Consider the following 27,979-nt stretch of genomic DNA (forward strand, 5'->3'; position numbering starts at 1 on the left):
GGGTGCAGGGTCCCAAGGCTTTGAGCTGTCCTCAACTGCTTTCCCAGGCCACAAGCAGAGAGCTGGATGGGAAGCGGGGCTGCCGGGATTAGAATCGGCACCCATATGGGATCCTGGTGCTTTCAAGGCGAGGACTTTAGCTGCTAGGCCACCGCACCAGGCCCAAAAGCTTATTTTTAAAAACTGGTATGTGGTGTTGGATGCAGGGGTCCGTGCTGCAATGCCTGTGCTTAGGTCTCAGTGCTGGCCTGCACCCTGGACGGCAGTAGCCATAGCCCAGCAGGCGATGGTCTTGCCCACCAGGTTCCTGATGTCCTCCTGGCCCAGCTCCTGCTATTGTGGGCACTGGGGAGTGAATCAGAAAGGAGGCACCCCCCCCCCCGTCTCTCTGCCTTCCAGATGGATCTGTGGAGGGAAGGGCAGAGGTGCCCTGTGGAGCTGGGCAGTCCAGCAGCTGCCAGACCTGGGGTTTGGTGAGAGAGATGGCCCATGAGTCGGGGTTTTTCTTTTGGGGGTGGCAGAACGTTCTGGAACAAGATGGCATGCCGTATGTACTAAAAGCCACACACGTGGACAATTTAAGATGAGTAACTTTGGTATGTGACAGTCATCTCAAAAAGATAAATAAATAAAAGACATTCTCAAGAATGGGCTCTGAGAGTCTGAAAGAGGGCCCCAGAGAGCTCACTCCCCTGGCACCCGTTCAGTCAGTGCTGGGGAGAGTTGTGGCTGCTCCCAGCTCATCCTCGCCCACCTGCCATGCCACTTCTCTGGCTCTTGGAGACCCTTCTGCCAGGCCTTCCCAGCCTCGAAGCTTGGGGGCAGGTACTAGGCAGAATCCCTCTGCTGTGGGCTCGACTGCCTGTCCTCGCAGTGACTGGCTGAGGTTTGCAGTGGCTGTTTCAGGCCCTTCCCATCAGCGTCCTGCCCTGCACAGGGGACTACAGGCACTGCAGTATCCCCAGCTGCCTGGCTCCGGGCACGTTGGGACTGGCTCAAATGCCTTGGCTGTGGCAGCAGCAGTGGGACCCAGGCTGGAGCTTCGGTGGAAGACACATGTTGGGGTTCCAGCTGGAGCCCCTGCCAAGCCCTGCCTTCATTGGTGTGTAGCTGCTGAGGTGGCTGCAGATGCCTGCTGGCCCTGCAGCTAGTGGCTGAGCTAGCCAGCTTCTTGGGCTGTGACGAGGAGGAGCAGGGTCACAGGCCCGTACAGAGGAAAGACAGACGGACACCCAGGATCTGCCTCACACCATTCCAATGTGTGGCCCCTGCTAACTGCCCCTGCCTCTCACACCTGCAGGGCACACTCTGCACATAGAGCCCCAGGTGACTCAACCAGACAGCCCGTCTGACCACCCCAGCCATAGCTGCTGCCCATACCCTTGCTCCACTGTCTTCATGTTGCCTGCTTTGGCCATCTTACTAGGCCTAGCAGGAACCTGAGAGCTGCAGTGGGTCATAAGGCTGGCCCAACCTGTTGTGCCACAGCGCCCACTTGGCTTTTCTTCATTTCTCTTTTAAAATGTGTTTTTATTTGTTTGAAAGAATTACAGAGAGAGAGACCTTCCATACCATGTCCACTCCCCAAATGGCTGCAACAGTGAGGGCTGGACCAGGCTAAAGTCAGGAGCCAGGAGCTTCTTCTGGTCTCCCATGTGGGCGCAGGGGCCTTGGTGGAAGGCACCATCGGGCCATCCTCTACTGCTTTCCCAGGGCACTAGCAAGGAGATAGAGCAGAAGTGGAGCAGCTAGGACACAAATGACCTGGAGCCCAAATGGGATGCCAGTGCTGCAGGAAGTGGCTTTACCCACAGCGCTGGCCCTTTTTCAGAACCTCGTCTGGCAGTGGGGATGTGCAGTGTGTGCACTAACTACACTTCATCCCCTGGCACAGTGCCCACATCCCACCACGCTGAGTCCCAATGAGTGGGCAGACTCTCCTGTCCCCCCCATGGATGCATGTAGCCTGCCCTTGAACTGTAGGACCCAAGTTGGTCCTGGGACTTACTCAAGGCAGCACCCTGGCTTTGGCCACGCCATCTGTCTGTGTGCACTGGCACACCCTGACGCTGCGCTTTCAGCTCCACTGGTTTCTGCTGCAGTAACAAGGCGCCACATACAGCAGGACCTGGGGCCTGTGGGCATCGGAGCCCAGTGCCCACACACATACACACGTGCCCCACGGCCATCGGATCTCTGCATTCCCTGGTCTGTGAGCTGTTTCCCCTTGTGGACAGGTAAGCAGAACTCCCCCATGCACAGTTTCAGCCCTCTCCCCCCTACACCATGTGGAAAACAAGAGTATTTCCCTGTGTCTGATGCTTGCTTTGCAGCACTGTGCTTCAGCACGGGCCTGGCTCCAATCTGGAGTCACCAATGGAGAGGAATCTCTCACTCTCATTCTGGATCTGAGTCATGCTGAGTAAGTCTCACACACTCATGTGTGCACATAGACACGCGTATAGACGTGTACACACACGTGAACAGAGACACGCACACAGACAATGTGCATGGGCGGCCATGTTCCCATAGCTGAGGGCTGCAGGAACCTTCTGGGTTCCTTTCCAAGGCAGCACCCTGCAAAACAGCAAAGCAAGCCTCAGTCCACCTTCTGAAGCATGGAAGCCCATGGTCCCAACACGTTCCCCACCCCTGCCTTTGGAGCCCTTGTCACCTTCATGACTTGGGGCTGAACTCCTCCTCCAGTTGGCTCTGTGGGTCCCTGCGGCTGGTATTTCCCGGGAGTGCAGTGGGCTCCACAGACACCCATGCCCTGAAGACACCCAGCAAGGAACACCTGCTAGGTGCATGCCACCAACCAACAGAAGAGGGAGGCAGGGTCATGGGTTGTCATTGGCCACAGCAAAGCATGGAAGGTAGTGGTGGTGGGGGACAGAGCTCGCAGCAGTGAGGCCCACGTGCTTCAAGGATTGGGAATGTCCGATGTCTCTTTCAAGGGACTTAAAGCGTCCTCTGCCTCAGAGGAGGGTGCTGTGTAGTGGTCCGATCAGCTGCTCCTGGAGGGCCAGCTTGCCAAACTCGTAAGGCCCAAGCCAAGAGGGTGCCTATTGGAGTGCAATGTCCTTGGGGGTGGTACAGATCACTATCATTGGTGAGGGGTAAAGACCACTGGAGGATACAGGCCACTTGTGGGGGGTGCAGACCACTCTGGGGCATGGTCCAGGAAGCATCAGCACTAGCCACAGTGCAGCTGGACCTCAAGAACCCCAGCCTTGACAAATAAGTCAGGGGGACAGACTGCTGGCCCCTAGGGAGGTGCTGCGGTGACATCAGTACAGACAGGAAGTAGAATGGGGAACAAAGGGGCCAGGAGGGGCTTCCCGCTGAATGATGACAGGTGCCCCCTGGGAAGGGGGGCTTGTCCAACATCGTGAGTGGCCTGTGGCCGCTAGGATATGTAATTCACTCCTTCCAAGGATCTGAGTGGAAACGACTACCAGTTGGTGACCCAGACCACCTGCTGTTGCCGTGATGGGAGGGGTGGCTGGTGTTCTCAAGACCTAGGTGCCACTCTCAGCCTGGGCACAGTAAGGAAGGGCTGGGTCTGCAACTTGCTGTGGGCTGCAGCTGCTCCCCAGCCTGAGGCCTCTCCAGCAGCTGGGTCTTCCCCTGGAAGGCTCTCTCCTGGCCTTCTGAAACCCAACTTGTCCACATGTTCTTTCAAATGCCCCCTCCTGGGCCAGGTGCAATGGCTCAACTAGTAAATCCTTCCCTTGCTTATGCCAGGATCTTATGTAGGCATGTGCCAGCTGCCCCACTTCCCATCCAGCTCCCTGCTTGTGGCTTGGGAAAGCAGTGGAGGACGGCCTAAAACCTTTGAATCCTGCACCCTCATGGGAGACCCAGAAGCAGCTCCTGACTTTGGGTCAGCTCAGCTTCAGCCACTTGAGGAGTGAACAAACCAGCGGATCGAATGTCTTTCTGTCCCTGCTTCTCTGTGTAAATACGTCTTTCCAATATGAAGAAATTTTTTTTAAAAGATTTATTTATTTTTATTGGAAAGGCAGATGTACTAGAGGAAGATCTTCCGTCCGATGATTCACTCCCCAAGTGGCCGCAATGGCCGGTGCTGCGCCGATCCGAAGCCAGGAGCCAGGAACTTCCTTCCGGGTCTCCCACGTGGGTGCAGGGTCCCAAGGTTTTGGGGCCATCCTCAACTGCTTTCCCAAGCCTCAGGCAGGGAGCTGGATGGGAAGTGGAGCTGTCGGGATTAGAACCGGTGCCATATGGGATCCCGGCACGTTCAAGGTGAGGATCTTAACCATTACGCTATTGTGCCAGGCCCAGAAGAAATTTTAAATGTCCCTCCTCCTCGAGGTCCTCCCTGACCACTGTTCCTGGCACCCCCCTTGGTCAGCGTCCCAGCAGACTGGTGACAACAGCACTGATCTCCAAATCCCCCTCTTCTGCAGTAGCTGCCAGTTCCGTGCCAGCCACCTGACAGAATGGGAGATGGGGGTCCCAGGGTCCACCCACCCAGGCAAACTTGATGGTAGGTCCCACTTACAACTCTGGTTTTCTCTGAAGGACTTGGGGCCCCTGAGGACAGATCCACCGTCATCCCTGGGTCACTAGAAAGGCCTTAATGGTGTTGCCTGCTGCAGACTCTGTGCCTTGCAGCCACAGCAATGGCCATGCCAGAAGGTTAGCAAGGCCTACAGAGTGCTCTGTGTCCAGGCACAGCCCAGGGCTGAAGACACTTGTCCTGGTGGAGTCACCGTCTCAGGGAGGGAGGCTGAGACCCACAAGGCAGGTCTACACCCTCTGACAGCCTTGGGGAGGGGCAGGCAAGTGGGCAGCACATTGCATCCGGGTTGGCCCAGGGCCACAGACAGTCCCAACCCCTGGGGTTCCACTCAACCACCTGGCTCCACTCCAGGCCTTCTAGGATTCACTTTGAGCTCCTGTTTATAAGGAATGCACCTGGGCTACCTCAGGGAACAGCACATGTATGCCTGTCACTCCCTGGTAGATGTGGCCCGTGTCTACCTGTGGCTCCCTGGTGGGTGTGGCCCGTGTCTGCCTGTTGCTTCCTGGTGGGTATGGCCCGTGTTTCCCTGGGGAGACTGCTTGTGAAACATCCCACTCTGGCCTGGTCTCTGATCTGTTGTCCCCGGCCCTGGTTACAGCAAGGAGTGGAGTGACAGAAGCCGTCTCCAGCCTTACCTGGGAGGCCCCACAGGTTCAGGACTGCCTGCGTCCAGGGAGGGAACAGAATCTAGCCTCTCGCTTGGTGGCCCATTTGAGGTCCTCTGGGGAGCACAGGCTCCAGTCCTCATGTCCAGGAGCAAGCCTGTGAAGAGCTGGGCCACAGCAGCCCCTCCCTCCAACATAGCCACCCCGCGCCTGGGTTTTGGGGCTGCCCCAGCTCCTCCCACACATGGGCCCTTCAGATGGGTCCAAGGTCACCTGGGCCCAAAGCCATGCCCTGCTTCTCAGTCCTGCAGCACCCCAGCTTCTGCCACACTCTTTGGGGTCCAACCAGGGTGAGCTGTATCCTGAGGGAAGCCTGTGCATGGACTTGTCTGCCTCTGCACAGTGACCCACGTGAAGCACATGAGGACATGGCCCCTGAGGTCTAGACGCGCGTTCTGTACCTGCTGACCAAGGCTCCTTTCTCCACTCTGGGCCTCAACTCTCCCACTTGGGGAACAGACACACGGCCCCTGAGCAGCGCCAAGGCCTCGAGGACGGACTGGCTACCTCTGCATCTCCTGGAGCCTGGTGGGCTTGGAGTGTCGGAGCCCCACCGAGCGTGTCCGGGAGCCAAGCTGAGCCTTACAAAGCTGAGGGTCGTGTTGTTCTGAAACGCATCACAAGGAGCTCATCTCTGTGGGCTGTGGCCTACGGGAAACAAAGGCCCATGGTGGACGGGACACGGGTGGCAGTGTGGACACGTGGGTGGGCAGTGTGGAAGGGGATCCTGGTCCCTGGTGACGCTGCTCCTCCAGGCCGGGAGAGGCCTCCTGGACACCTGCTCAGGGTGGACACTCGCCTGCTCAGCAGCAAGCCGTGTGGGGTCATTTCTGCAGCTCACAGCGGGTGGCACGGAGGGTTGTGGGGAGCCCTGTGATGCCAGGGTAGTGCTGCGCACTGCGCCTCAACCCTCCAGCGGGCTGGCAGTGTCCACCCCATCTGCATGGCCAGGCTGCGGGGTCTCTGGCTCTGGGTCGTGGAGGGGCAGCTGCGTGGTACCCGGCCACTGTGTTCCCAGCTATCCCGACTCCTGCGTCCGCGGAGGCGGTGGCTCCCGCTGTGGTGTCAGGACCTGGCTGCTGTCCAGAGCACGCAGGGCAGTGGCAGCAGAGGCAGCGGCAGCAGCAGTAGTGTCATCGCGGGAGCCCCCCGGGGGGGCGACGCGTGGGAGGTGCAGGAGCACACCTCGTAGCCATCCCCAGAGCGGCTCTGGCCGTGCTGTCCAGGCTGTGCGGGGGCCCCAGCTGCCCTGTCCATGCCTGTGGCCTCAGAGCCATCATCCTGGGGCTCTCCGCAGACCAGCCAGTCCCGGGCTGTGGACTGTGGGTACCCCGGCGCCACCTCCAGCTCGCCATCTAGCACTTTCCAGTACTCCAGGCCCCGGAAGAAGTAGGAGGCACCTGGGGAGAGGGGGAGGCGGGCTGAGTTTGGGGTAGGGCTCCCACACACCCAGGGGCCCCAGTGTGGGGGACTCCAGGTGAGCCCTGGGTCAGTGGCCTGCGGCAGGGGAGAGATGGGGCTGTGTGGCCAGACCTGTGGTGGGTGCACACAGTGTGAGCAGTAGGAAGCCAGCATGAGCCAGGCCAGTGCACAGGGCATATGGCCTCACATCGCTGGGTGCCAGGCCTGGACACACACTGGCTCTGGGCAGCCCCACTACCCCGTGGCTCCCGTTCCTGCAGACTGAAGTCGCATGGGCCTGGCCGGCGCTCACCGTCGGACCAGCGCATGGCGTCATCCAGCGTGCTGGGGACGCCCCTCCACAGGGGACTCTGAGCGGGGTAGCCGGGGTCCATGCGCCGTGTGTGGTCATCGTAGCGCCAGTACCGCTGGTCCTTAAAGAAATAAGTCCTGTCATTGTGGGCCCAGGAGAAGGCGGCATCGACGCCGCCCGGCGGGAGGCTGAAGTCAGAGATGGGCCGTGGGTAGCCTTCCTCCACGTTATTGTCCTTAAACACCCAGTATCTGTCTCCTGAGGATGAGAGAAAGAGTGTGGGCTGGGGTACCCCAGTCCGTCTTCCCCATCCAGCCCAGAGACCACAGACCCCACGGTGGGCATCTGGAAGCTCGGAGTGCCGACTGCGGGCCTGGTGGGGTTGGCAGCTGCTCCAGACAGGCCAGCACACAGCAGGTGAGCAGCCAGCCCTAGCGGCCTCCCAGCCCTGGTCAGTGCTCAGCCTGGCCCAACACGTTGCTCACCGCACAGATGCGGCTTTTGGGAGTCCTCCCCGGGCAGAGGCCAGAGTGGACGTCTCCCTGGAGGAGAGGTTCAAGGGGCCCACAGCAAGGACGAGGAGCTTGGCCTCACCAGCGGTCAGAGAGCATGGCAGCAGGGGGATGCTGCTGCCCTGGACCGGGGGGCTCCTGGGGGGAGTCCGTGTGGAGAAGGAAATAACAATTTAAAAGCAGCATGGTGATGTGCCTCAGCAACCCCACACTTGAGCCACAACTGACAGCAATGCCCTTAGGAGACACTGGGACACCTGCTCAGACTCAGCTTGTTGCTAATGTGTAGAGGAGGGCAGGGGAAGGTGGCCCTCGTGCTTGGGTGCCGGCAGCCACACAGGCCTCCAGGATGGAGTTCCCGGCTCCTAGCTGCTGCCTCACCCAGGCCTGGCTAGTGCAGCCATTTGGGAGTGAACCAACCTTTCAAATAGTTTTTAAAACTTTTGATGAGAACTGTGTGTGGTGATGAGAGATTGTCTCTAGGGTCTGGCATAATGGCTCAACTGGCTAACTCCCTCTTCATGTGCTGAGATCCTACATGGGAGCTGGTTAGAGTCCCAGCTGCTGCACTTCCCATCCAGCTCCCTGCTTGTGGCCTGGGAGGGCAGTGGAGGATGGCCTAAAGCCTTGGGACCCTGCACCTGTGTGGCAGACCCAGCGGAGGCCTCCTGGCTTTAGACTGGCTCAGCTCCAGCTGTTGTGGCCACTTGGGGAGTGAACCAGCAGTGAAAGACCTTTCTTTCTGTCTCTCCTTCTCTCTGTGGATCTGCCTTTCCAATAATTAAATATTTTATTTTATTTTAAAGCTATCTCTAAGGGGATAGTGTTATGGCACAGTATGGTAAGCTGCCACCTGTGATGCAGACACCTCATATGGAACTCTGGGTTCAGGCCTGGCTGCTCGACTTCCCATCCAGCTCCCAGCTCATGTGGCTGGGAAAGCAGCGGATAGCTGGACCCCTGACATCCACATGGGAGACCAGGACGCACTCTAAGCTCTGGGCTTCAGCTGGCCCAGTCTTGGCCATTGTGGCCACCGAGGTGTGAACCAGTAATGGAAGCCTCTCTGTCCCTGGCTCCTGATTATTAACTCTGATTTAAAACTAATTAAATTAACTCTGATTTAAAACTGCATTAAAAAGCCTTCCAGAAGGGGCTGGAACCTGCGCGGTTGCTTCTTGGCTCACACAGGTCCCTGCTGGCAGCTCCCAGGCTGCCTCTGCAAGCCCCACCGTGATCCCTGCTTAGCATCCAGTGATGAGGAGCCCGTGGCCAGCCCCTACAAGGCTGGGCTAGCAGCGACAGGCATTACATGTGGTGACTTTCCGGTCCCTCCAGTGACTGGAGACTGAGCACCCCACTCCTTCACACCCTGGATCCCTAAATGTGGCTGGATGTGCACAAAGTGCCTTCCTGGGGGTCATGAAGATACAGTCCAGCAGTCAGGGCAGGTCCAGCTCCATGACTGGCACCCTGTGAGAGCAGCCTCCCGCGGGCCCGCCCACATGGTGTCCTCCACACCTCGGAGTCAGCATCTCTGTCAGCCCAAGCGTGGAACCCCGCCCTCCATGCTGTCCCCACGCCCACCCTTAGCTCAGCGGCAAGGAGGAAGGGACAAAGGCTTGTGCGGACAGGGCTGCAAAAGCCGCCATCCTCAGAGCCAGGGGCTATAGCCCTGCCAGTCGACTCTGGCTTCCCTCGCCCCTCTCTCTGCATCAGGGATTCCCTCAGCATGTGACTGTTCAGAGACCCTTCCCCACTTGCACTCCTCTTTCCTCGCCACACTGACAGCCTCTGATGTGAACTCATGGGCGCTTCTCGGGTACCTGGCAGAACCGGACCCTGCATGGCCTGCCCTGGGACTAGGCATACAGCAGGCGCTCAGTGGGCATTCTATAGGCTGCTCTGTGTAGGAATGCAGGTCCCAGGCCCACAAGCCTGTCCCGGTGGAGGTGGGGCCACCCACCTTTGAAGAAGACGATTTTGTGGTCACTGGTGCGCTCATAGACAGCGTCCACGCTGTCTAGGTGCAGCGGCAGGCCCCTCCAGAAGCGATGCATCTGTGCTGGCTGCAGCGACACCAGGTGGCGGTCTCGGGTCAGCCGCCAGAAGTACTTGCCTGGGGATTGGAGGGGAGAGGCAGCTTCAGGCAGGGGAGCCTGGGGCCCAGGGTGGGCTGCCCCCACTGGGTACCACTGGGGCTCACCTTTGAAGAAGAAGGCCTCGCCGCGGATCTGGGCCACCGCATCAAAGTGGGTGCTGCACCGGTGAGGCAGGTCCTTTCGGTGTCTGCAGGGCAGAGGGACCCCCCGCCCCAGAGCTGAGCAACTGCAGGTACGGGGTGTACAACAGATGCCACATGGGAGGAAGATGCCCATATGGGCCCAGTCTAAGCTCTGGGCAAACAGGACGGCAGGAGTCTGTGGGAACCAGCAGGACGACTGGAGCTGCCCCCTGGTGCCAGCTATGTGTGCAGGGGTCCCAGGTGCCCTGCTAGGACTGTGCCCCCTACAGAAAGTGCACCGGCATGGCCGAAGGCCAGTGATGGCCAAGGCCACTGGCAGAGGAGCTTAGAGCAGCCTACACAGGCCCAGGCCTGGGGTACCGACTCAAAGCCAAATGGGCAGCATGGCTCATCGCCGGCCTCGTGTGAACACACCCGGACATCTGTGTCCAGGTCCTGGGTTGCTGGGGAGAAAGGACTTGCCCCATTTTTAAAGCTGTGCACTGGTTCATACCTCCCAGTCCGTCAGTGAGGGACTGAGAACGCACCAGAAACACCAGGAGGGTGTTCAGCCAAGTGAGAAACTGAGACCAAGTCCCATGCAGACTGATCGCACTGTTAGCCCAAGCACGAGCATGCAAGAGGCGAGGTGGCCAGGGTGTCCAGTCAGCTGTGGACAGTCAGGGGATGCCCAAAAGCAGGGTGGGGCAGCCCCTGCAGGGGGAAGGGGTGGCAGTCCTGCCTGTAAGTGAGCAAGGCTGCAGGGTACCTAATGACTGGGGGACTGGGTTACCTCCAGTGTCACTGGCAGCCTCAGCTCTCAGGACAAGTGTCCCGGGAACCGGGCTACCACATTGAGCTGAGGCAGGCCAGGAGCACACCCAGGGACCTCCAGCTGAGGCTCCCTTCAGGTCAGCCCAGTCTAGGCACCCCCTAAACGGAGCCAAGGTGCCGCCTGCACAGCATAAGATGCCCTACGTACTTGTGCCCCTGCCTCCTATGTGGGAGACCAGGAGTTCCAGCTCCTGCTCTGGCCTCGTGCCACCACCTGGGGAGTCAATCGGCGGGTGAAATTTCCCTTTTCAACTGGCTTCTTGCTCACAGCACGAGAGAGCGGGCGGGGGTGGGGAGTGGGTGCTCCCTCCCTGGCTGGGTGGGGGTTCACAGGGCAAGCACCCACAGACACCACGTGTGGCCACACTTACACAGGACTGGAGCGATTGTCCAAGGGCTCTGGCAGTGGAGGTGGCTCCTCTGCCTCAGGGAGGTCTGGCTGTGCCGTAGGGGACACCGACTCCCGCACACCTGCGACATGAGGAAGGCACTGAGCCCCAGGCCACCCCCTCTCTGCTCCTTGGTCCCTGGACTGAGCCTAAGGCAACTCAGCTGATGGACACACATCCTGTGAATCAGGCGGGAAGACAACCACGTGGAACAGGTGTCCTGGGAGGAGCTGGGCCACCAGGGCACACATGAGAAGCCCACAGGGGCTGGCATGACGCAGCTGAGGGCTTGAGTGCTACAACACACCCCACTTCAGGCAAAGGAACAGAAAATATCTGCACACCCATGTTCATGACATGGCTCACACATGCCTGCACACCCATGTTCACAGCTTGGCTCACCACAGGTGGGAGCATAACCCAGACACCCACCACTCCTTGGGACCCCAAGACCCCCGCCCCATCGGGTCCCTGGGAGCACCCACCATACAGCTGCCAGATGCGCACTCTGTCCTCGTACGGGAGCCCGTAGCGCAGCGGGTCACCCACTGGGCCCTGGTAGTATGGCCGCATGATGGAGCGTGTGGCAGCCACGTGGCCCAGCCCGATGGCGTGTCCAAACTCATGGACGGCCACAGCGAACAGATCCATCCCGTGGGCATCTGGAGGCATAGGAGCCACGTGAGCCAAGGGAAGAGGGTGCCCATCCAGGGTTCCCCACTACCCTGGCTAAGCTGAGCGTCCTGTCCTGGCAGCCGGAGCAGCTCGTTCTGCCTCGTGCCTGTGCGCTTGGAGGGGACCTGGGGACATCAACCCTGGGCTTCCTCACCCACCCAAAGTTCTCAGGTACTGGCCCGAGTCACGAGTTGCACATATGTGCAGGTTCAATGCCCTGGCGTCTGAGGTTTGTCACACAGGGTGACTACTCCCCCTGGCTCTCATGGGGTGGGGAGTGGCTCCTTGTATCAGCCCGGGGCTTTGGGTGCCCAGGGACCCCAAGACACACCGGACGAGCGGAATGTCCAGGCCTCATCGTCATCAAAGTGGGTGTCTCCAGCGGTGTGGTGGTCTCCAGGGAAGAAGGCATGGGCCACGGTGCCACCGGGCCCATCAAAGGGGTATCCGTCGTTGTGGTCAGCACTTGAGAAATCAATCTGGATGTCGGCAGCACTGCCCGCCACCTCGTGGAAGTTGAGTGGTGTGATGTCGCTCCAGACTTTGAGGGCGTAGTACATGAGTGCCCGTATGGTGTCCCGGCCCAGGGGCGAGTCCCGGGGGAAGGTTCGGACCCTACGGGCAGGGTCAGACCAGAGTCCACTAAGCACTGACTCCTGCATCCTCTGCCCAGTCCCCCTTCACCTTCCTCCTGTCCCCACTCCCCTCAGCCCCGCTCCTGTCCCCCCACTCCCCTGCTCCTGTCTCCCCACTCCCCTCACCCCCGCTCCTGTCCCCCCACTCCCCTCACCCCTGCTCCTGTCCACCCCACTCCCCTCACCCCTGCTCCTGTCCCTACTCCCCTCACCCCTGCTCCTGTCCCCCCACTCCCCTCACCCCTGCTCCTGTCCACCCCACTCCCCTCACCCCTGCTCCTGTCCCCACTCCCCTCACCCCTGCTCCTGTCCCCCCAACTCCCCTCACCCCCGCTCCTGTCCCCCCACTCCCCTCACCCCCGCTCCTGTCCCCACTCCCCTCACCCCTGCTCCTGTCCCCCGACTCCCCTCACCCCTGCTCCTGTCCCCACTCCCCTCAGCCCCCGCTCCTGTCCCCCCACTCCCCTGCTCCTGTCCCCCCCAACTCCCCTCACCCCCGCTCCTGTCCCCCCCACTCCCCTCACCCCCGCTCCTGTCCCCCCACTCCCCTCACCCCTGCTCCTGTCTCCACTCCCCTCACCCCTGCTCCTGTCCCCCCCAACTCCCCTCATCCCCGCTCCTGTCCCCCCACTCCCCTCACCCCTGCTCCTGTCCCCTCACTCCCCTCACCCCTGCTCCTGTCCCCACTCCCCTCACCCCTGCTCCTGTCCCCCCACTCCCCTCAGCCCTGCTCTTTCTCCTCCTCGCCCCTGGTCCTGACCACTCACCTCCAGGACAGATTTCTCTTGTTCCATTTGGTTGGGGCTGGTGTTTGGCGCCTCTGTCGATCTGGGGTCACAGGGGGCAGGTCTGGGAGCGAGCAACGTGGAGTCTTCATGAGTGCCAGGGTGGCCTCGTCTGCAGGGGTGGGGGGTTGAAGCTCAGAAGCCAGGCCCAGCTCACACTCCCTGCAACTCAGAAACCCCAGAGTCTCCCCAGGAGCCCAAGCGCAGGACGTGAGGCCTGCTGCAGGGCTGGGGCTCAACTTGTGGCCCACACAAAGGACTATGTCCAGGGACCGGGACTGGGGCAACATGCAAACTCTAGTGCCAGAACAGTCAGCAGCAGGGCACAGCCCCCAGAGGCCACTGTCTCCTACACTTCTGGGGAACTAACCTAGGATGCCGGTGGCTTCCAGGCCGCCAAACTGCTGCATGGCGGTGATGGCCCTGGAGAGCTCCTCTTGAGTCTGCAGCTGCCCGGTGGTGCGGTCGGGCGGAGGCAGGTAGCCAAACCTGCTCAGCCACTCCTGGGGGCAGACAGCAGGCAGCAGAGTGAGGGGTGGCCACAGAGGAGGAGCTGCCCAGGGGCCCAGCCACTGCAGTGGCCACTGGGTCTCCACAGGCCCTCCTTCCCTAAGTAGCCCCAGGTGTAGCTGCTGGCTAAGCAGCTCACTCTGCTGATGTCCTTCAGTGAGGTGAGCTTGTACAGGGAGAACTCAGATAGCTGCTCCTGGCGGCCCTGCCTCCCCTCAGGCCTCGGAGACAGCAAATGCCCAAGGGACACGCAAGGCAGTGAAATGTGAAGGTTCCGGAACACAGTGGAACCAAAGGCAGGACCCAACCTTGTTAGTGAGGGGCAGGCTGGACTCCAAGAGGGGCAGGCCAGGAGGTGGTGAGAGGAACCAAGCCATGAGCTGCAGCCACAGAGGAGCACACACACACACACACACACACACACAGAGAGAGAGAGAGAGAGAGGGATAGACACACACAGAGGCAGGACAGTGTCCAGCCCAGGCTTGAGCCAGACTGCACGTGTTCAGAAATCAGGTCCCACCTCCCAGCGGTGAGACCTGGGTGCCCAGCCTTGGGGCTGGCTGCTCCTGAGACTGAAGCCCCAGTCCCGAGTGGGTGTCAGGACGTGGAAATGCCCACAGCAGCACCTGGCCCAGCATGTGCAGACTTCCTGAGGCAAGGGCAAGGGATGTGCTGCCCACAGAGCCCAGAACAGGTCCAGCTTCGCCCCAGCCAATCTTCTGTGTCCCCACTGGGCTCAGGAAGGCCCCATGCAGTCAGGGTTTTGACCATCTTCCCAAGACCCTGCCAGGGGCCCAGCTGGGGGCCCTCTTCTCCCTAGCCCGGACACCAACAGGTTCCTACCATGCACCTGCGTCCAGGGAATGAAGCACCTAGGTGCTGTGCTGGGAACTGAAGGATTCTTGCCTTGAATTTCTGCTGACCCCCAAGCCTCTGCCTGAACCTCCTGGGCAGCGGGGTGGCCTCGGCCCCTCTCGCAGGCCGCAGGGGGTAGTGGTCTTGGACCCGTGCCTGGGGTGGTGGGAGTGCAGCTCCTCCCTATGGCATTGCCCAAGCCTCAGGCAGGCAGGAGCCTCCCTGACCAGCTGGTGGGGTTCGTGATCTGCAAACACCTGCAGAGAGCTAGCTCGCTTTCCATGTGACATGCACTCTGGGGCCCTAACTCTTCCTTTGCTCCTCAGCCCCGACAGGGGCGCTCCACAGCGGTGACTGGGACAAGAGGCAGGGAGGCAGGACCTGCGCTCACCGGATGTGGGCAATGGCAGCCCAGCAGGCGAGAGGGTCTGTAGAGCCTCAGGCATCCATGTCACAGACACATGGAAACACCGCACCAGTCACCCAGGACTTACTGGGCAAGGTCACATTCTCACCTACACAGAGCTTTGCAAAACGTCCTACAAACATTTGAAACCCCAGATTCTGCCGTTTTCTTTCCAGACACCAGGACACACACACACACACACACACACACACGTTTCTTGGTCCTCTGCTAAGCATCAGTTGAGCTGCATGTGCCACCTCCTCCAGGAAGCCCCTGGAGCTTCCTTAGTCTGCAGGTGATCCGGATGAAGGAAGAGGAGAGGCCTCACCCAGGGAGTGGCCCACATGGTGAGTGGTCAGCGCATCCCCCGCCTGGGATCAGCCAAACATCTCCAGTCTTCGCTGGTGGAGGGGCTGAAGAGCTCACTGCCACAACCTTTCCATGGGGAGAGTGTCTTCAGGCTGAGCCTGGGCCCTTGCAGTGTGGCTGCAGGTGTGAGGCCAAGGACTAGAGTGGGCTCGCAGGGTCACCTTGTGGCCCTCTGGTCTCCACCACTGGGTGTTAAGGTCAAGGACACTGTTCTTTGCTTGGCCCCTGGGAGCTCACAGCACCTGCTGTGCAGGATGGGGCAGACTTCGGGAGGAGCTGCAGCTGCCATCAGCACACAGCCTGGCCCCTCCTCTCCTGGACCCCTGCACGCCAGGTCCAGCACAGAGGACAGGAGTGCTGGCTCCTGGACAAGTGCTATACATGGCCGGAACGGAAGGGCAATCCTAGGGAGGCCCCTGGTGGCCTCAGGTGGACACACACAGGGGTGACCACCTGTTTCGCTGGGTCTTTGACTCCACAAGCTGCCCCAGCCCAGCCCAGCCCAGCCAGCACGGCTCAGCTTCTTCCTGTTCTCCCATCTGCGCAGAGGCCCAGGCCCAGCCAGACTCCAGGAGGGAGGCCTGCTCCTGCTGTTAGGGCTCACTGTTGGGCAGTGGGTTCCCTGACCGGCTGGGGAGGAGGGAGCGTCAACCAGGCCTAGAGGCTAGCCCTACCCAGAACAAAGGCTGCAAGGAAGCTGATCTAGCTGGTACTCACCCTGCTCACACCCACCCATGGGGGTGCCTGTGTCAGGACAGCCCCTGGGAGGGCATGCCCCCTCCTTGGGTGCCCGTTCCCAGTACCTACAGTGTCCGTGGACAGCAGCAGCCGGGGGCTCCAGTCCTCATCTGCCGGCTTCCTGCCCACCCACCCCTTGGGCCTCGCTCTGCTGTCACCACGGAGACTGCTGTCTCCAGGGCAACGGAGGCTGTGGCAGGCGGAGTCTGCAGTAGTGATGGGGGTGAACCTTCCAGAAGGCCACTGGGGAGGGGATGGGGTGGCAGGAGCTGGGACGGGGCGGGCAGGGAGCCCCTCCCTGACAGTGACAGCCTGAGGCTGCAGAGTCCCCACACTGGCCCCTGCTCATCCTGGGCTGTCACCGGCCCCGGCCCTGGCGCCACAGGCAGGGGACACTGAGCCAGGGCACAGGTGGGAAGGGGAGCCTGCACCCGCCCAGTCCATCAAGTTTACCACCTGTAGACACGTGTGCCTCTTACCACAGTGCACACAGCATCGCCCCCAAGGAAGGGGCCCAATAAGTTTACAAAGAACCCAGCCACTTATCCTGGGTTTGCTGAACTGATACCCCCCCATGCCCTGGGACTCTTGGAGGCCCAGACAGGAGAAGGCTGGCGGGTGGGTTGTGGCCTCAGCATCCCACTCTCCTGGGACGTTCATGCTGATGTCACTCCAGGGCAACCCCTGTCACCACAGCTTGTCCCGTCCCCACATGCTCTACTTACCCATTCAAGCCCTCCCACGCGATAGGGGTGGGTGACCATTCATGGGCCCAGGGCCCAGGATCAGGCCTGGAGCTATGGCCCAGCTCCAGCAATCTTAGTCTGGTCCCTTAGCTCCTCCGAGGGCAGAAGAAAGGTGCTGGTGGGTGTATGCTGGCACCTCCTCTGTGCCCATCTTCCCCTAGGGGAGACTGCCAAACACCCTCAACTTCCCTCTGGCTGTTCTGGGACTGCTCATGCTGGGGACATCCAATCACTCATCTGGCAGCGGACAGACAATTGGTGACCATGCAAATGTGTGGGCTCCTGTAACTGCTGTGTCAGCAGTGGTGGCCACTGCGGAGGACCCTGGCAACTCCAAGGAGGCACACTCCCCTGCCTGCCCTTCTGCATACAGCAGGTGCTCCACCAGGCAATGCCCACTCAACCGTGGAGCAGGTACCACTGTGGAAACCAAGGCCTAGGGAGGCTGGGGCCCTGCCACGGCCACACGGCCGGCAGGAACAGCTGGCTGTGGTTCCCAGCTGTCATCCCAGGACCTGGGCACTGCCAACTGGCTGAGGGATTGGGGGGCTTCATCAAGTTGGCACTCCAAAATGCCCTGGACACCTTGGACATGTCACAGGCAGAGCCGTGGGTACAGCTGGTGCAGAGGCCCTGAGCCAGGACCAGCCTGAGCCTCACAGGCAACAGGAAGAAGCTGGCAAGCCCTGAGGGTGGGAGGAGCAGGTGGCCAATGGTTCCAGTGCGAGTGGCAGCCATGCCCAGAACACTTGTCCCCACCCCAACAGTTCGTGAGATGGACCTGAGAAGGCCCACGGCAGGGGTATGTGTACAAGGGATGTGCCTGGTGCCCCCTGTGCCCCAGCCCGTCAGAAGCCGAAGCCACCACCAACCCCAGGCATCTCCCTGCACCCCAGTCCACAGAAACCTGAGGCCGCCACCAACCCCAGGCAGGCCCAGGGTCTCCCCCGAAGGACCCCAGACCACCATTCCCACCCCCACAGTACCATGGTACGCCCAGGCACTGTGACCTGGTATCAGAGCCCTGCCTGAAGGAAATAACAGCCATGCAGCCACCATGGCAAACCTTGGAGCAGGGGACCGTGGGTGGTCTCAGTGTGTAGCTGAGCTCAGTGGGTGCACAGGGGCCACGCAGCAGGGGACCACCAGTCCTCTCAGCAGGAGCCTGAGCTCAGTGGGTACACACATGTTGGGGGGAGGCTCAGCTTGGTTTGGTCATCAGGCCTGAGGAGCCAGGCCCAGGAGGTTGCCCTCAAGGACCTTGCCCAGTCCTTTCCTGATGGAGCTGGCTACTACCACCTTGGGGCGGGGGCAGACCTAGGAGCCTAGCCCTGCCCAGAAGGAGTTGTTGGCATCTTGAGGACAGCTGGCCCTGTCACCTGCACTTGAACCCACACCTGCCTCCAGACCCCTCACCCTATCCAGGGTGTGGTGACCAGGGGCCCTGGCCCCAACGCTGTTGGGAATGACTCTGTCCTCGCCTGAGCCAGGCCACCTGATGTGGCAACGTGGTGGCAGGGCCAGGCCTGGTTAGAACGGACATTTAGGAGGGCACAGGCATGGGCACGGGCAGGATGTGCTGCCCTCCTCCTGGGGACCCCAGGGACGAGGAAGGGAGGCGAGCTGACTCCTTCACACCGCTCCCAACTCCAGGCTTTGTGCCCGGCTACGGAGTGGCTGAGGTCCGCGAGGCTGGCCCCACTCACAAAGGCGCCCTTCTCCTCCGGCCGCCACAGACCCCCGAGGACAGCGGGGCGGGCCGACCGGAGTCCTTGCCCCGGGGCCTCGGGCACTGCTGCCCGCTCGCGAGTGCTCGGCCGGGCGGCAGAGGGCGCCCCGCACCGCCGCGCTGACAGCTGCACCGCGCTCTCGGCCCCGCCGGCAGAGGCCCGGGCAGGGCAGGCCGGGGCGCAGGTGCGCGCCGAGGCCGCGCCGGCTCCTCTCCCCGGCCGGCCGGCGGGAAACTTCCCCGCGCGCCGCGGCTCAGCAGTGCACCGGGGCGGCGGGGCGCGGGGGCAGGCCCGGCTGGGGCGACGGGGATCCTCGGCACAGATGGCCACCGGAGACCGGGACGCTTGCGTGTGGGAGCCCCGAGGTGCCGGCACGTAGTGTCCTCCGCGGACGCGGGGAGGACCAGGACGGCCCGGGCGGAGGTCCGGTCCGCTGAGGCCCGCGAAGCCGCCCCGACGCCACCATCCGAACGCCCCGCGGACCTGGAGCTCACTGCGCTGTTTGCGACCTGGCTTCGGCGCGCACCAGTGCAGAGCCTGCGACCACTGAGCCCGAGCCCACCCTCGGGGCCGCTGGCCTCGCCGTCGGCGCAGCCGGGGCGGGGTGGGGGCTGGGGAGACCAGGGGGCGGCCCCGGCCCGGGCGCCGGCTGTGCCCACGCGGGACCCGACTCGTGCCCCTGCGGCTGCAGCGTGTCCGGGCTCCCTGGGCTGCCCGGCCCGGGAAAGGGGCGCAGGACGCACGGCCCGCCTCGCCCCGGCCGCGCACTCACCGCTCCCAGGCTGAGGTCCTCGGCGCGGGACGCGGGCGCCGAGCGGCCCCCGCGGCCTCCCAGCAGCAGCAACAGCAGCAACAGCGGCAGCGGCGGCAGCAGCGGCGCGCGGGGCCCGGGGAGCGGCGGGGGCGGGCCGGGACCGCGGGCGGCGCGGGGCCCCATCCCGCTCGGAGGCCCGGGGTCCAGGAGGCTGCGCGCCCGGGCTCGGCGGTGCGCGCCCGGCTCCCGGCTCGGCGGTGCGCGCCCCGTTCCCGGCGGCCGTTCCGCGGTGCGCGCCCGGCTCCGCACCCCGACACCCCGCGTTCCGCGCCCCGGGGCGGGGCCAGGCCAATATATGCTAATGAATGCTAATGCGAGGCGCGCCTGCTGGTCCCTTAAAGGGACCGTGACCGAGGAAGAGGGATGCCCCCCATCCGCCCGCCCGCAGCGCGCCTGGCAGACGCTGGGTGGAGCCCGTGCTCCGCGGGACAGAGGGAGGGGCCGGGGTCTGAGCTGGAGGTCTGGGGTGTCAGGGCGTAAGGAAGGTGGCGTGTAAGGAGGGGTCGGAGTGTGAGAGGAGTTCGGGATCTGAGAAGGTCGGGGTGTAACGGGGTGGCGGTGTGAAGAAAGGTCGAGGTCTGAGGGGGTCGGAGTGTGAGGGGGTCGGGGTGTGAGGGGGTCGGGGTGTGAAGAAGGGTCGAGGTCTGAGGGGGTCGGGGTGTGAGGGGGTCGGGGTGTGAGGGGGTCGGGGTCTGAGGGGGTCGGGGTGTGAGGGGGTCAGGGTATGAGGAGGGGTTGAGGTCTGAGGGGGTCGGGGTGTGAGGGGGTCGGGGTGTGAGGGGGTCGGGGTCTGAGGGGGTCGGGGTGTGAAGAAGGGTCGAGGTCTGAGGGGGTCGGGGTGTGAGGGGGTCGGGGTGTGAGGAGGGTCAGGGAGTTAGTGGGGTTTGGGGTCTGAGGGGTGTCTGGATGTGAGGCGGGGTTGGGGTGTGAAGAAGATCTGATGGGGCTGCAGTGTGAGGGGGTCAGGGTGTGAGGGGGGTTGGGGTGTGAAGGATGTCAGGGTGTGAAGAAGGGTCGGGGTCTGAGGGGGGTCGGGGTGTGAGACATTTGAGGTGTGAGAAGGAGTTGGGGTGTGAGGAGGTGTCAGGGTGTGAGAGAGGGTTGGGGTGTGAGGGATGTCAGGGTGTGAAGAAGGGTCGGGGTCTGAGGGGCGTCGGGGTGTGAGAGGATGTGGGGATCGAGGCATCCGTGGGGATCTGAGGCATTCGGGGTGTGAGGAGGTGTCAGGATGTGAGGGGGACAGGGTGTGATGAGAGTGGGCATGTGAGGAGGGTTGGGGTCTGAGAGTTGTTGGAGTGGAAGAAGGGTCGGGATCTGAGGGGGTTGGGGTGTAAGGGGGTCGGGGTGTGAGGAGGGGTCGAGGTCTGAGGGGTGTCAGGGTGTGAAGAAGGGTCGGGATCTGAGGGGGGTCGGGGTGTGAGGGGGTTGGGGTGTAATTTGCATAGGGGTCGGGGTGTGAGCGGGGTTTGGGGTCTGAGGGGTGTCTGGATGTGAGGCAAGGTTGGGGTGTGAAGAAGGGTCGAGATCTGATGGGGTTGGAGTGTGAGGGGTGTCTGGGTGTAAGGAGGGGTCAAAGTGTGAGAGGGTTTTGGGGTTTGAGGGGGGTCACAGTGTGAGGGGGGTTGGGGTGTGAGGGATGTCAGGGTGTGAAGAAGGGTCGGAGTCTGAGGGGGTCGGAGTGTGAGAGGGTGTGGGGATCTGAGACATTTGAGGTGTGAGAAGGAGTTGGGGTGTGAGGAGGTGTCAGGGTGTGAGGGGGATGGGGCTGTGAGGAGGGTCGGGGTCTGAGGAGGGTCGGGGTCTGAGGGTTGTTGGGTGTGAAGAAAGGTCGGGGTCTGAGTGTGAGAGGAGATTGGAGTGTAAGGAGGGTTCAGGGTGTGAGTGGGGTTCAGGGTCTCAGGGGTATACGGGTGTGAAGAAGAGTCGGGGTGTAAAAGGGGTCTGGGTGTGAAGAAAGTCTGAGGGGGGTCAGGGTCTGGGATGTCCGGATGTGAAGGAAGGATTGAGGTTTGAGGGGGATTGGGGTGTGAGGGGGGTCAGGGTCTGAGAGGTATCCTGGTGTGAAGAAAGGTCGGGATGTGAGGGGGGTTGGGGTGTGAGGCGGAGTTGGGGTGTGAAGAAGGGTTGAGGTCTGATGGGGTCAGAGTGTGAGGGATATTGGGGTGTGAGTAGGGTCAGGGTGTGAGGGGGTCAGGTGTGAGGAGGGTCAGGGTGTGAGGGGGATTGAGGTCTGAGGGGAGTTGGGGTGTGAGAGAGGGTTGGGGTGTGAGGGATGTCAGGGTGTGAAGAAGGGTCGGACTCTGAGGGGGGTCGGGGTGTGAGAGGGTGTGGGGATCTGAGACATTCGGGGTTGTAAGAGGGAGTTGGGGTGTGAGGAGTTGTCAGGGTGTGAGCGGCATGGGGGTGTGAGGAGGGGTCAGAGTATGAGACGGGTTGGGGTGTTGGGGGTTGGGGTCTGAGGATTGTTGGAGTGTAAAGAAAGGTTGGGATGTGAGGGGAGTCTCAGTGTGAGGGGGTCAGGGTGTGAGGGGGTCGGGGTGTGAAGGGGGTCAGGGTGTGAGGAGGGTCGGGGTGTGAGGGGGTCAGGTGTGAGGGGGGTCAGGGTGTGAAGAAGGGTCGGGATCTGAGGGGGTCGGGATGTGAGGGGGATGGAGGCGTGAGAGTGGGTCTGGGTCTGAGGGGTGTCAGGGTGTGAAGAAAGGTCGGGGTCTGAGGAGGGTGGGAGTGTAAAGGAGGGTCGAGGTCTGAGGGGGGTCTGAGTATGAGAGGGGGTTGGAGTGTAAAGAGGGGTCAGGGTGTGAGCGGGGTTCAGGGTCTCAGGGGTGTCGGGGTGTGAAAAAGGTCAGGGTGTGAGGGGATTCGGGGTCTGGGGTGTCCTGGTGTGAAGAAGGGTCAAGGTCTGAGGGGGGTCGGAATCTGAGGAATGTCCGGGTGTGAAGAAAGGTGGGGGTGTGAGGAGGTGTCAGGGTGTAAGGGGTTCGGGGTGTGAGGAAAGGATGAGGAGTGGAGCCAAGCTGCTGACCCTTGGGGGTTGGGGTTCACAGAGGGTCCAATGGGGAGGCTGGTGTCAGGAAGGGAGGCAGAGGCCAGAGCAGACATTTGTATGCGGCCTTAAGGTCCAGCAATGGGGGTCCGTGGGGGGTTGAGGGTTTGGGGGCTGTCTGTGGTCCAGCAGGCGGGGAGTGGGTGCCCTGGTCCCCTGAGTGGGGAGGGAGCACAGTGGCTTCCTCTGGGGCCGGGGGAGGGTGCTCCTGTGAGCTCTGCCTGTTCAGCATCTTACATACTAAAGGACAGCAAACAAGTCTATGGAAAGTGTGTATCGTGAAATAGGAAACTGTGTGTGGTTTTCAAAATACCTTTGTACCAAAAGAAACATGTTTTCATTCCATTGTCCATGAACTTTTTGAAATGCTTTCATAATCATTTAGAGAAGGAATCCATTGCTCTCATTTTGCAAATGAACAGAGGACCAGAGCAGTGACTTGGGGTGTCATATAGCGGGTCAGTGGGGGAGGGAACTACAGCAGCTTCTCCCTCCCAAAACTGCTGACAGAATTGAGGCTCCATCTGAGGGGGCAGGACATGAGCTGAGCTCCTCACAGCTTCAGACGCCCCATCTAAGGTGGCTGTCCCAGGGAAAGCCTTCTCATGGCCCTCGTCATAGCTGTGGCCCTGGCTAATCAGGTGCTCACTGTCCTCAGCCCTTTTCTCTTTGGGACCCTGCATCCACATGGGAGACCTGAAAGAAGCTCCTGGCTCCTGGCTTTGGATTGCCTCAGCTCTGACTATTGCGCTCACTTGGGGAGTGAATCATCAAATGGAAGATCTTCCTTTCTGTCTCTCCTACTCTGTATATCTGACTTTGCAATGAAAATAAATAATTTTTTTTTAAGTGCCTATCTTCAGCAGGCTGGCCAAACCAGGGCTAAGTAGGCACTGAATCAGCCTGGTGGGGCTCCTGCTTGTGACATGGAAGGTTGTAGGACAGGCAGGGGTTTCTGCCCTGGAAATAGCTAGTCTGGCTCTGAGGTGGCCACAGGCAGCCCTTCTCCAGTGCCTTCCGCCTCCACTTTCAGCTCAGTTCAGCCACGAAGTCCTCCTGACAGAGCAGACTCCCTCCAGGACTCTGGCATAGGTGTTGGGGAGCCCAGCTAGGCTGGATGGAGATGGGGAGGGCTTGTCTCAGGTCTCCCAATTCTGAGATTGCCCTAGGCCCAAGCTTGGGCCAGAGATCACCCCACTGGCTATCAGAGTCTTATGTCTTAAAAATATCCTTCTGAAAATCAGATGAGAGAGAGAGAGAGAGAGAGAGAGAGAGAGAGAGAGAGAGAGAGAGAGAGAGACCTGATCTCAGGACCATGTTGGGGCATAGTGGGTAAAGCCACCACCTATGACATTGGTATCCCATATGGGCGTCAGTTTGTGTCCGGGCTATTTCACTTCCAATCCCACTCCCTGCTAATAGTCTGGGAAAGCAGCTGGGGTGGCCCAGGCGCTTGGGTCCCTGCTGCCTATGTGGGGGACCTGCAGGAAGCTCCTGGCTCTGTGCTGGCTGTTGTGGTCATGTGGGGAGTGAACCAAGGGGATGGGGGATCCTTTCTCTCTCTGCAACTTTGAGTTTCTAAGTCAATAAATACATCTTTCTATACAAAGCAAGAGAGACAGAAAGATCTTCACTCTCTAAGTGGCCACAGTGGCTGGGATTGGGCCAGGACTGCAGCTGGAAGCCAAGCACTCTGGATCTGCCATGTAGGTAATGCATGCCTGAGCTCTTGGGCCATCTTCTACCTTCCCAGGTGCACTAGTGGGGAGCTGGATTGCAAGTGGAGCAGCTGAGATGAGCTGGCATCGCAGGGCGTGGCTGCCTTAGCTTCCTGAGGTGCTGAAACTCTTTCTTTCTTTTTAAAGATTAATTTTTTAAATTGGAAAGTCGAATCCACAGAAAGGAGAGGCAGAGAAAGATCTTTCATCTGCTGGCCTACTCCCCAAGTGGCCACAATGGCTGGAGCTGAGCCAATCTGAAACCAGCAGCCAGGAGCTTTCTTCAGGTCTCCCACATGGGTGCAGGGTGCTGAGGTCTTGGGCTATCCTCCTCTTCTTCCCAGGCCACAAGCAGGGAGCTAGAAGGGAAGCAGAGTAGCTGGAACATGAACCGGTGCTCACATGGGATCCTGGCGCATGCAAGGTGAGGATTCCAGCCATCAGGCCATCATGCAGAGCCCCTAAAATTCTTTTCGAAATTATTTAGTTTTCCCTTATTTAAAAATATTTATTTATTTTACTTGAAAAACAGAATTAGAGATAGAGAGGGAAAAAGACAGAGAGCTCCTCTATCTGTTGGTTCACTCCCCAAATGGCCATAACTGCTGGAGCTGGGCCACTCCCAAGCTGAAAGCCAGGAAGCTCTTCTGGGTCTCCCAGGTGGCTTGAGGAGCCTAAAGACCTGGACCATTTTTGGTTGCTCTCCCAGACCATCAGCAGGGAGCTGGATTGGAAGTGGAACAGCTGGGACTAAACTCACTGCTGTGTAGGATGCTGGCACTGCAGGCAGAGGGTGGCTTGCTGTGCCCACAGCCTGTACCTGTGGTGCTTTGCTGGTGGCTGCTGCTAGAATGTTTTCATCTAAGATCACACACTCCTCTAGTGCCATTACTCTTCAGCTCCTCACCTGCCCATGCTCCCTACCGTGTTTCTGGATCCCCCTGCACCACGACTCCATAGCTTGGTCCACTCCGTTGCAGGCTTGCTGGACATCCCTGAGGGGCAAGCTGCAGGTGCCTTGGCTGCCCTGATTGGGCTCCCGGGATCAATGGGGGCTCACTGTCACCAAGAAGCACAGGCCAGAGCCCCGGGCACTGTTATTTGATTTGCTTATTTCTAGGACACATGATGTGTCTTCTGAACAGAGTAAGGAAAGGAAATCAACACAGACTGCCTTTGCAGGCGCTCAGGTCCCTGGCCCAGCTGGTAGTGAGGGGATAGTCCAGGCTCACTTCAGGGACAACCGGGAAAATCAGCTATGCTTGCCTGAATTCACAGCCACAGCACCGCAAGGCCACACCCACACTTCCCAGCTATGCAGACAGTATATGGAGTCGGCATTTGGTGTAGCAGTTAAGACGCCTCCTGGGGCCCACACCCAGCCCATACTGGAAGGCCTGGTTCCAATCCATCTTCCTCCTGCCGTGCAGCCTGTGCAGCAGCAATGCTGCCCCCAGGACACAGGTCCATGCCATTCATGGCATTCCAGGTTCCATATGGCAATTGCTGTGCCTCTGTGTGCTCCTCTGAGTCTTTTAGCTACCCCTCCCTCCTCTGGCCTGCACCCTGTCTCTCCCAGGCCCCCATGCCTGTGGATTCGATTGCCTGCCCCGTCTGACTGCCTTATTTCCAGGCCTGTTCGCTCTTGAACCCTACTGCGCCCTGTTTTATGTCTGTCTGTCTGTCTCTCTAGACACTTCTTGTGGGTCTTCTGGGCTGGCCAGCTATGCTGTTAGCTCAGCTTGCAGCTGGGGACCACAGGCAGCAAGCCCAGGGCTACTGGGGCCACGACGACCGGCAGAGAGCCCAGCTACTGCACATGTGTCTGCTTTTGCGAGATTTTTCCAGAGGGAATGTCCTGGCATGTTGCACACGGGCAGGGGCCTCCTTGGCTCCTCTCCGTGGTGCTCTGACAGTTCCTGGGGCACTCTGTGAGTGTCTGCTTCCTCGTTTGGGATCTGGATGAATGGGCAATCTTCTGAAGGGCTTTCTCATATCTTATTTCCACGTTGAACATCCTTGCTTCCCCAAGCTGCACTTGCTGAATAGTTAATGAACTTGTAATTAAAGCAACTTTTCAAGTGGGCAGGTTGGGCGGGGCCCCTCCGCTCTGAGGAATCGCAGGCTTCAGGCACACCTGCCCTGGGATCAAGTCGCCCTCCAGGCCAGGCTGCAGGGCTGCAGGGGACTGGGGACGCCAGGGCCCGTGTCACCCAAGCAGACAGGCGAGTCTGTGGCCTGCAGCCTGTCATGGTGGTTTCTTCCTTTTCCTTCCAGGGCCTACAAACCCTGCATCTCCTTTTCCAGATGATGAAAATATTCTGCCCCGGCTGTAGGCAACTGCCTAGGTTACTTTGTACCTGGGAGAAAAGCGGCCAGTAGCTGGTGGGTATTCTGGGCTCAGTTAATGACCGATTGCTGTGAACTCTGAGTGTGCCAGCATAGTTGCCTATTTTCTTTTTTCAAAAGATAAGTGGGGAAGGCTGGGGCCGTGGGGCCCGGATACGCCACCCTGGCCCCCAGGTGGGGGTGCTGCAGATTGCCCTGAGAGTGGCTGAGGGAATGTATAACAGGATCTTCCAGGCTCTTCCATGGACCAGGCCACTGCAGATAGGTGAGGGAGGGGAGATGGGATGGTTTAGAGGACAGAAACTGGAGGGCATGTCTGGGTCAGGCCAAGGCCCCACCCACCTGGGTGACCTGGGTTGAGCTAAATAGCATCACTTGCTGCCCGCTGGTGCAATCAAAAGCGGGGGCTGGGGACATGCAGTCTGGGCTGGGCTGTAGTACCTGCCATGAATGTCAGGGTAGGCCAGGTTCAGATGGCTGTGACACCCACTAGAAGGTGAGAGAACCAGATCTGGGGACTTGTGGGCTCACTTCTGTGGGACTGCAGCACCTGCCAGTTTGTGTGAGAGCTGGTGTGGTAACAGGATGAGCCAGACTGGGCCTTGGAACTCATCTGGCTCCCATGGAAGCCGGGCTGGGAGAAGGGTGGGTAGGACCAGGTTGTCGCACCGCTGGCACCTGCCAGTATGCATGGGATCCACGGCTGGGAGCAGGTCTGGAAGGGAAACTTGGGGAACTTGCCTTCTAGGCCACAGCAGGGCGGGGTGGGCAGGGATCCTGCCAAGCTACGTTAGCCCCTGGGGTGGGAGTGAGTTTTTTTTTTTTTAAAGAATTATTTATTTTTATTGCAAAGTCAGATATACAGAGAGGAGGAGAGACAGAGAGGAAGATCTTCCGTCCGATGATTCACTCCCCAAGTGGCCGCAACGGCCGGTGCTGCGCCGATCTGAAGCCAGGAGCCAGGAACTTCCCTCAGGTCTCCCACGCGGATGCAGGGTCCCAAGGCTTTGTGCTGTCCTTGACTGCTTTCCCAGGCCACAAGCAGGGAGCTGGCTGGGAAGTGGAGCTGTCGGGATTAGAACTGGTGTCCATATGGGATCCCAGCGTGTTCAAGGAGAGGACTTCAGCTGCTAGGCTACCACGTCCTTTTTTTCTTTCAAGATTCATCTTTATTGGAAAGGCAGCTCTACAGAGAGAAAGAGAAACAAAGATCTTCCATTCACTGGTTCATTCCCCAAATGGTCACAATGTCCAGAGCTAATCCTATCTGAAGGCAGGAGCCAGGAGCTTTTTCCGGGTCTCCTATGTGGGTGCAGGGTCCCAAGGCTTTGGACCGTCCTTGACTGCCTTCCCAGGACACTGGCAGGGAGGTGGAGCATCTAAGACACCAACTGCCCACATGGGATCCGGTGCGTGCAAGGCAAGATTGCCAAATGAGCCATTGTTCTGGGGCTGGAGGCTGGAGGCTGGGTTGCAGTCATCAAATGAGCACATTTGATATCTTGGAATGTTCCGAGGGTGTTGTTACTCGATTGGTTCTGATAGTTCTGAGGACTGTCAGTTTCATTGCTTGAGGGTTGATGAAATCCAAAGTCTACTGGCTGACCAAGTCCACCTTAGTGCATCCAGAATTGTCCATTCTGCTTTCCATTCTCTGAAGAGGCAGGTTTGGATTGCATAGTCACTGGCACAGTGGAGCCAATGTGGTTAACT

General features: G+C 60.2%; 2 protein-coding genes across 2 annotated transcripts in view; one reads left to right on the forward strand and one right to left on the reverse strand.

Annotated features, from left to right (window-relative positions):
• Positions 1 to 27,979, forward strand: part of DDX51 (DEAD-box helicase 51) — a 170,191-nt gene that overhangs the window by 128,922 nt on the left and 13,290 nt on the right. The window lies entirely within an intron of this gene.
• Positions 6,283 to 19,312, reverse strand: MMP17 (matrix metallopeptidase 17). Its single transcript, XM_058657000.1, has 10 exons — positions 19,115 to 19,312; positions 13,356 to 13,488; positions 12,968 to 13,097; positions 11,897 to 12,180; positions 11,376 to 11,552; positions 10,873 to 10,972; positions 9,650 to 9,732; positions 9,410 to 9,562; positions 6,932 to 7,189; positions 6,283 to 6,617 (listed from the first exon to the last, which is right to left on the reverse strand). The coding sequence occupies exons 1-10, from the start codon at positions 19,277 to 19,279 to the stop codon at positions 6,283 to 6,285; spliced, it is 1,818 nt and encodes a 605-aa protein (XP_058512983.1). The 5' UTR covers positions 19,280 to 19,312.

This window comes from Ochotona princeps, chromosome 29 (genome assembly GCF_030435755.1).
Source record: "Ochotona princeps isolate mOchPri1 chromosome 29, mOchPri1.hap1, whole genome shotgun sequence".
Taxonomy (NCBI): Eukaryota; Metazoa; Chordata; class Mammalia; order Lagomorpha; family Ochotonidae; genus Ochotona; species Ochotona princeps.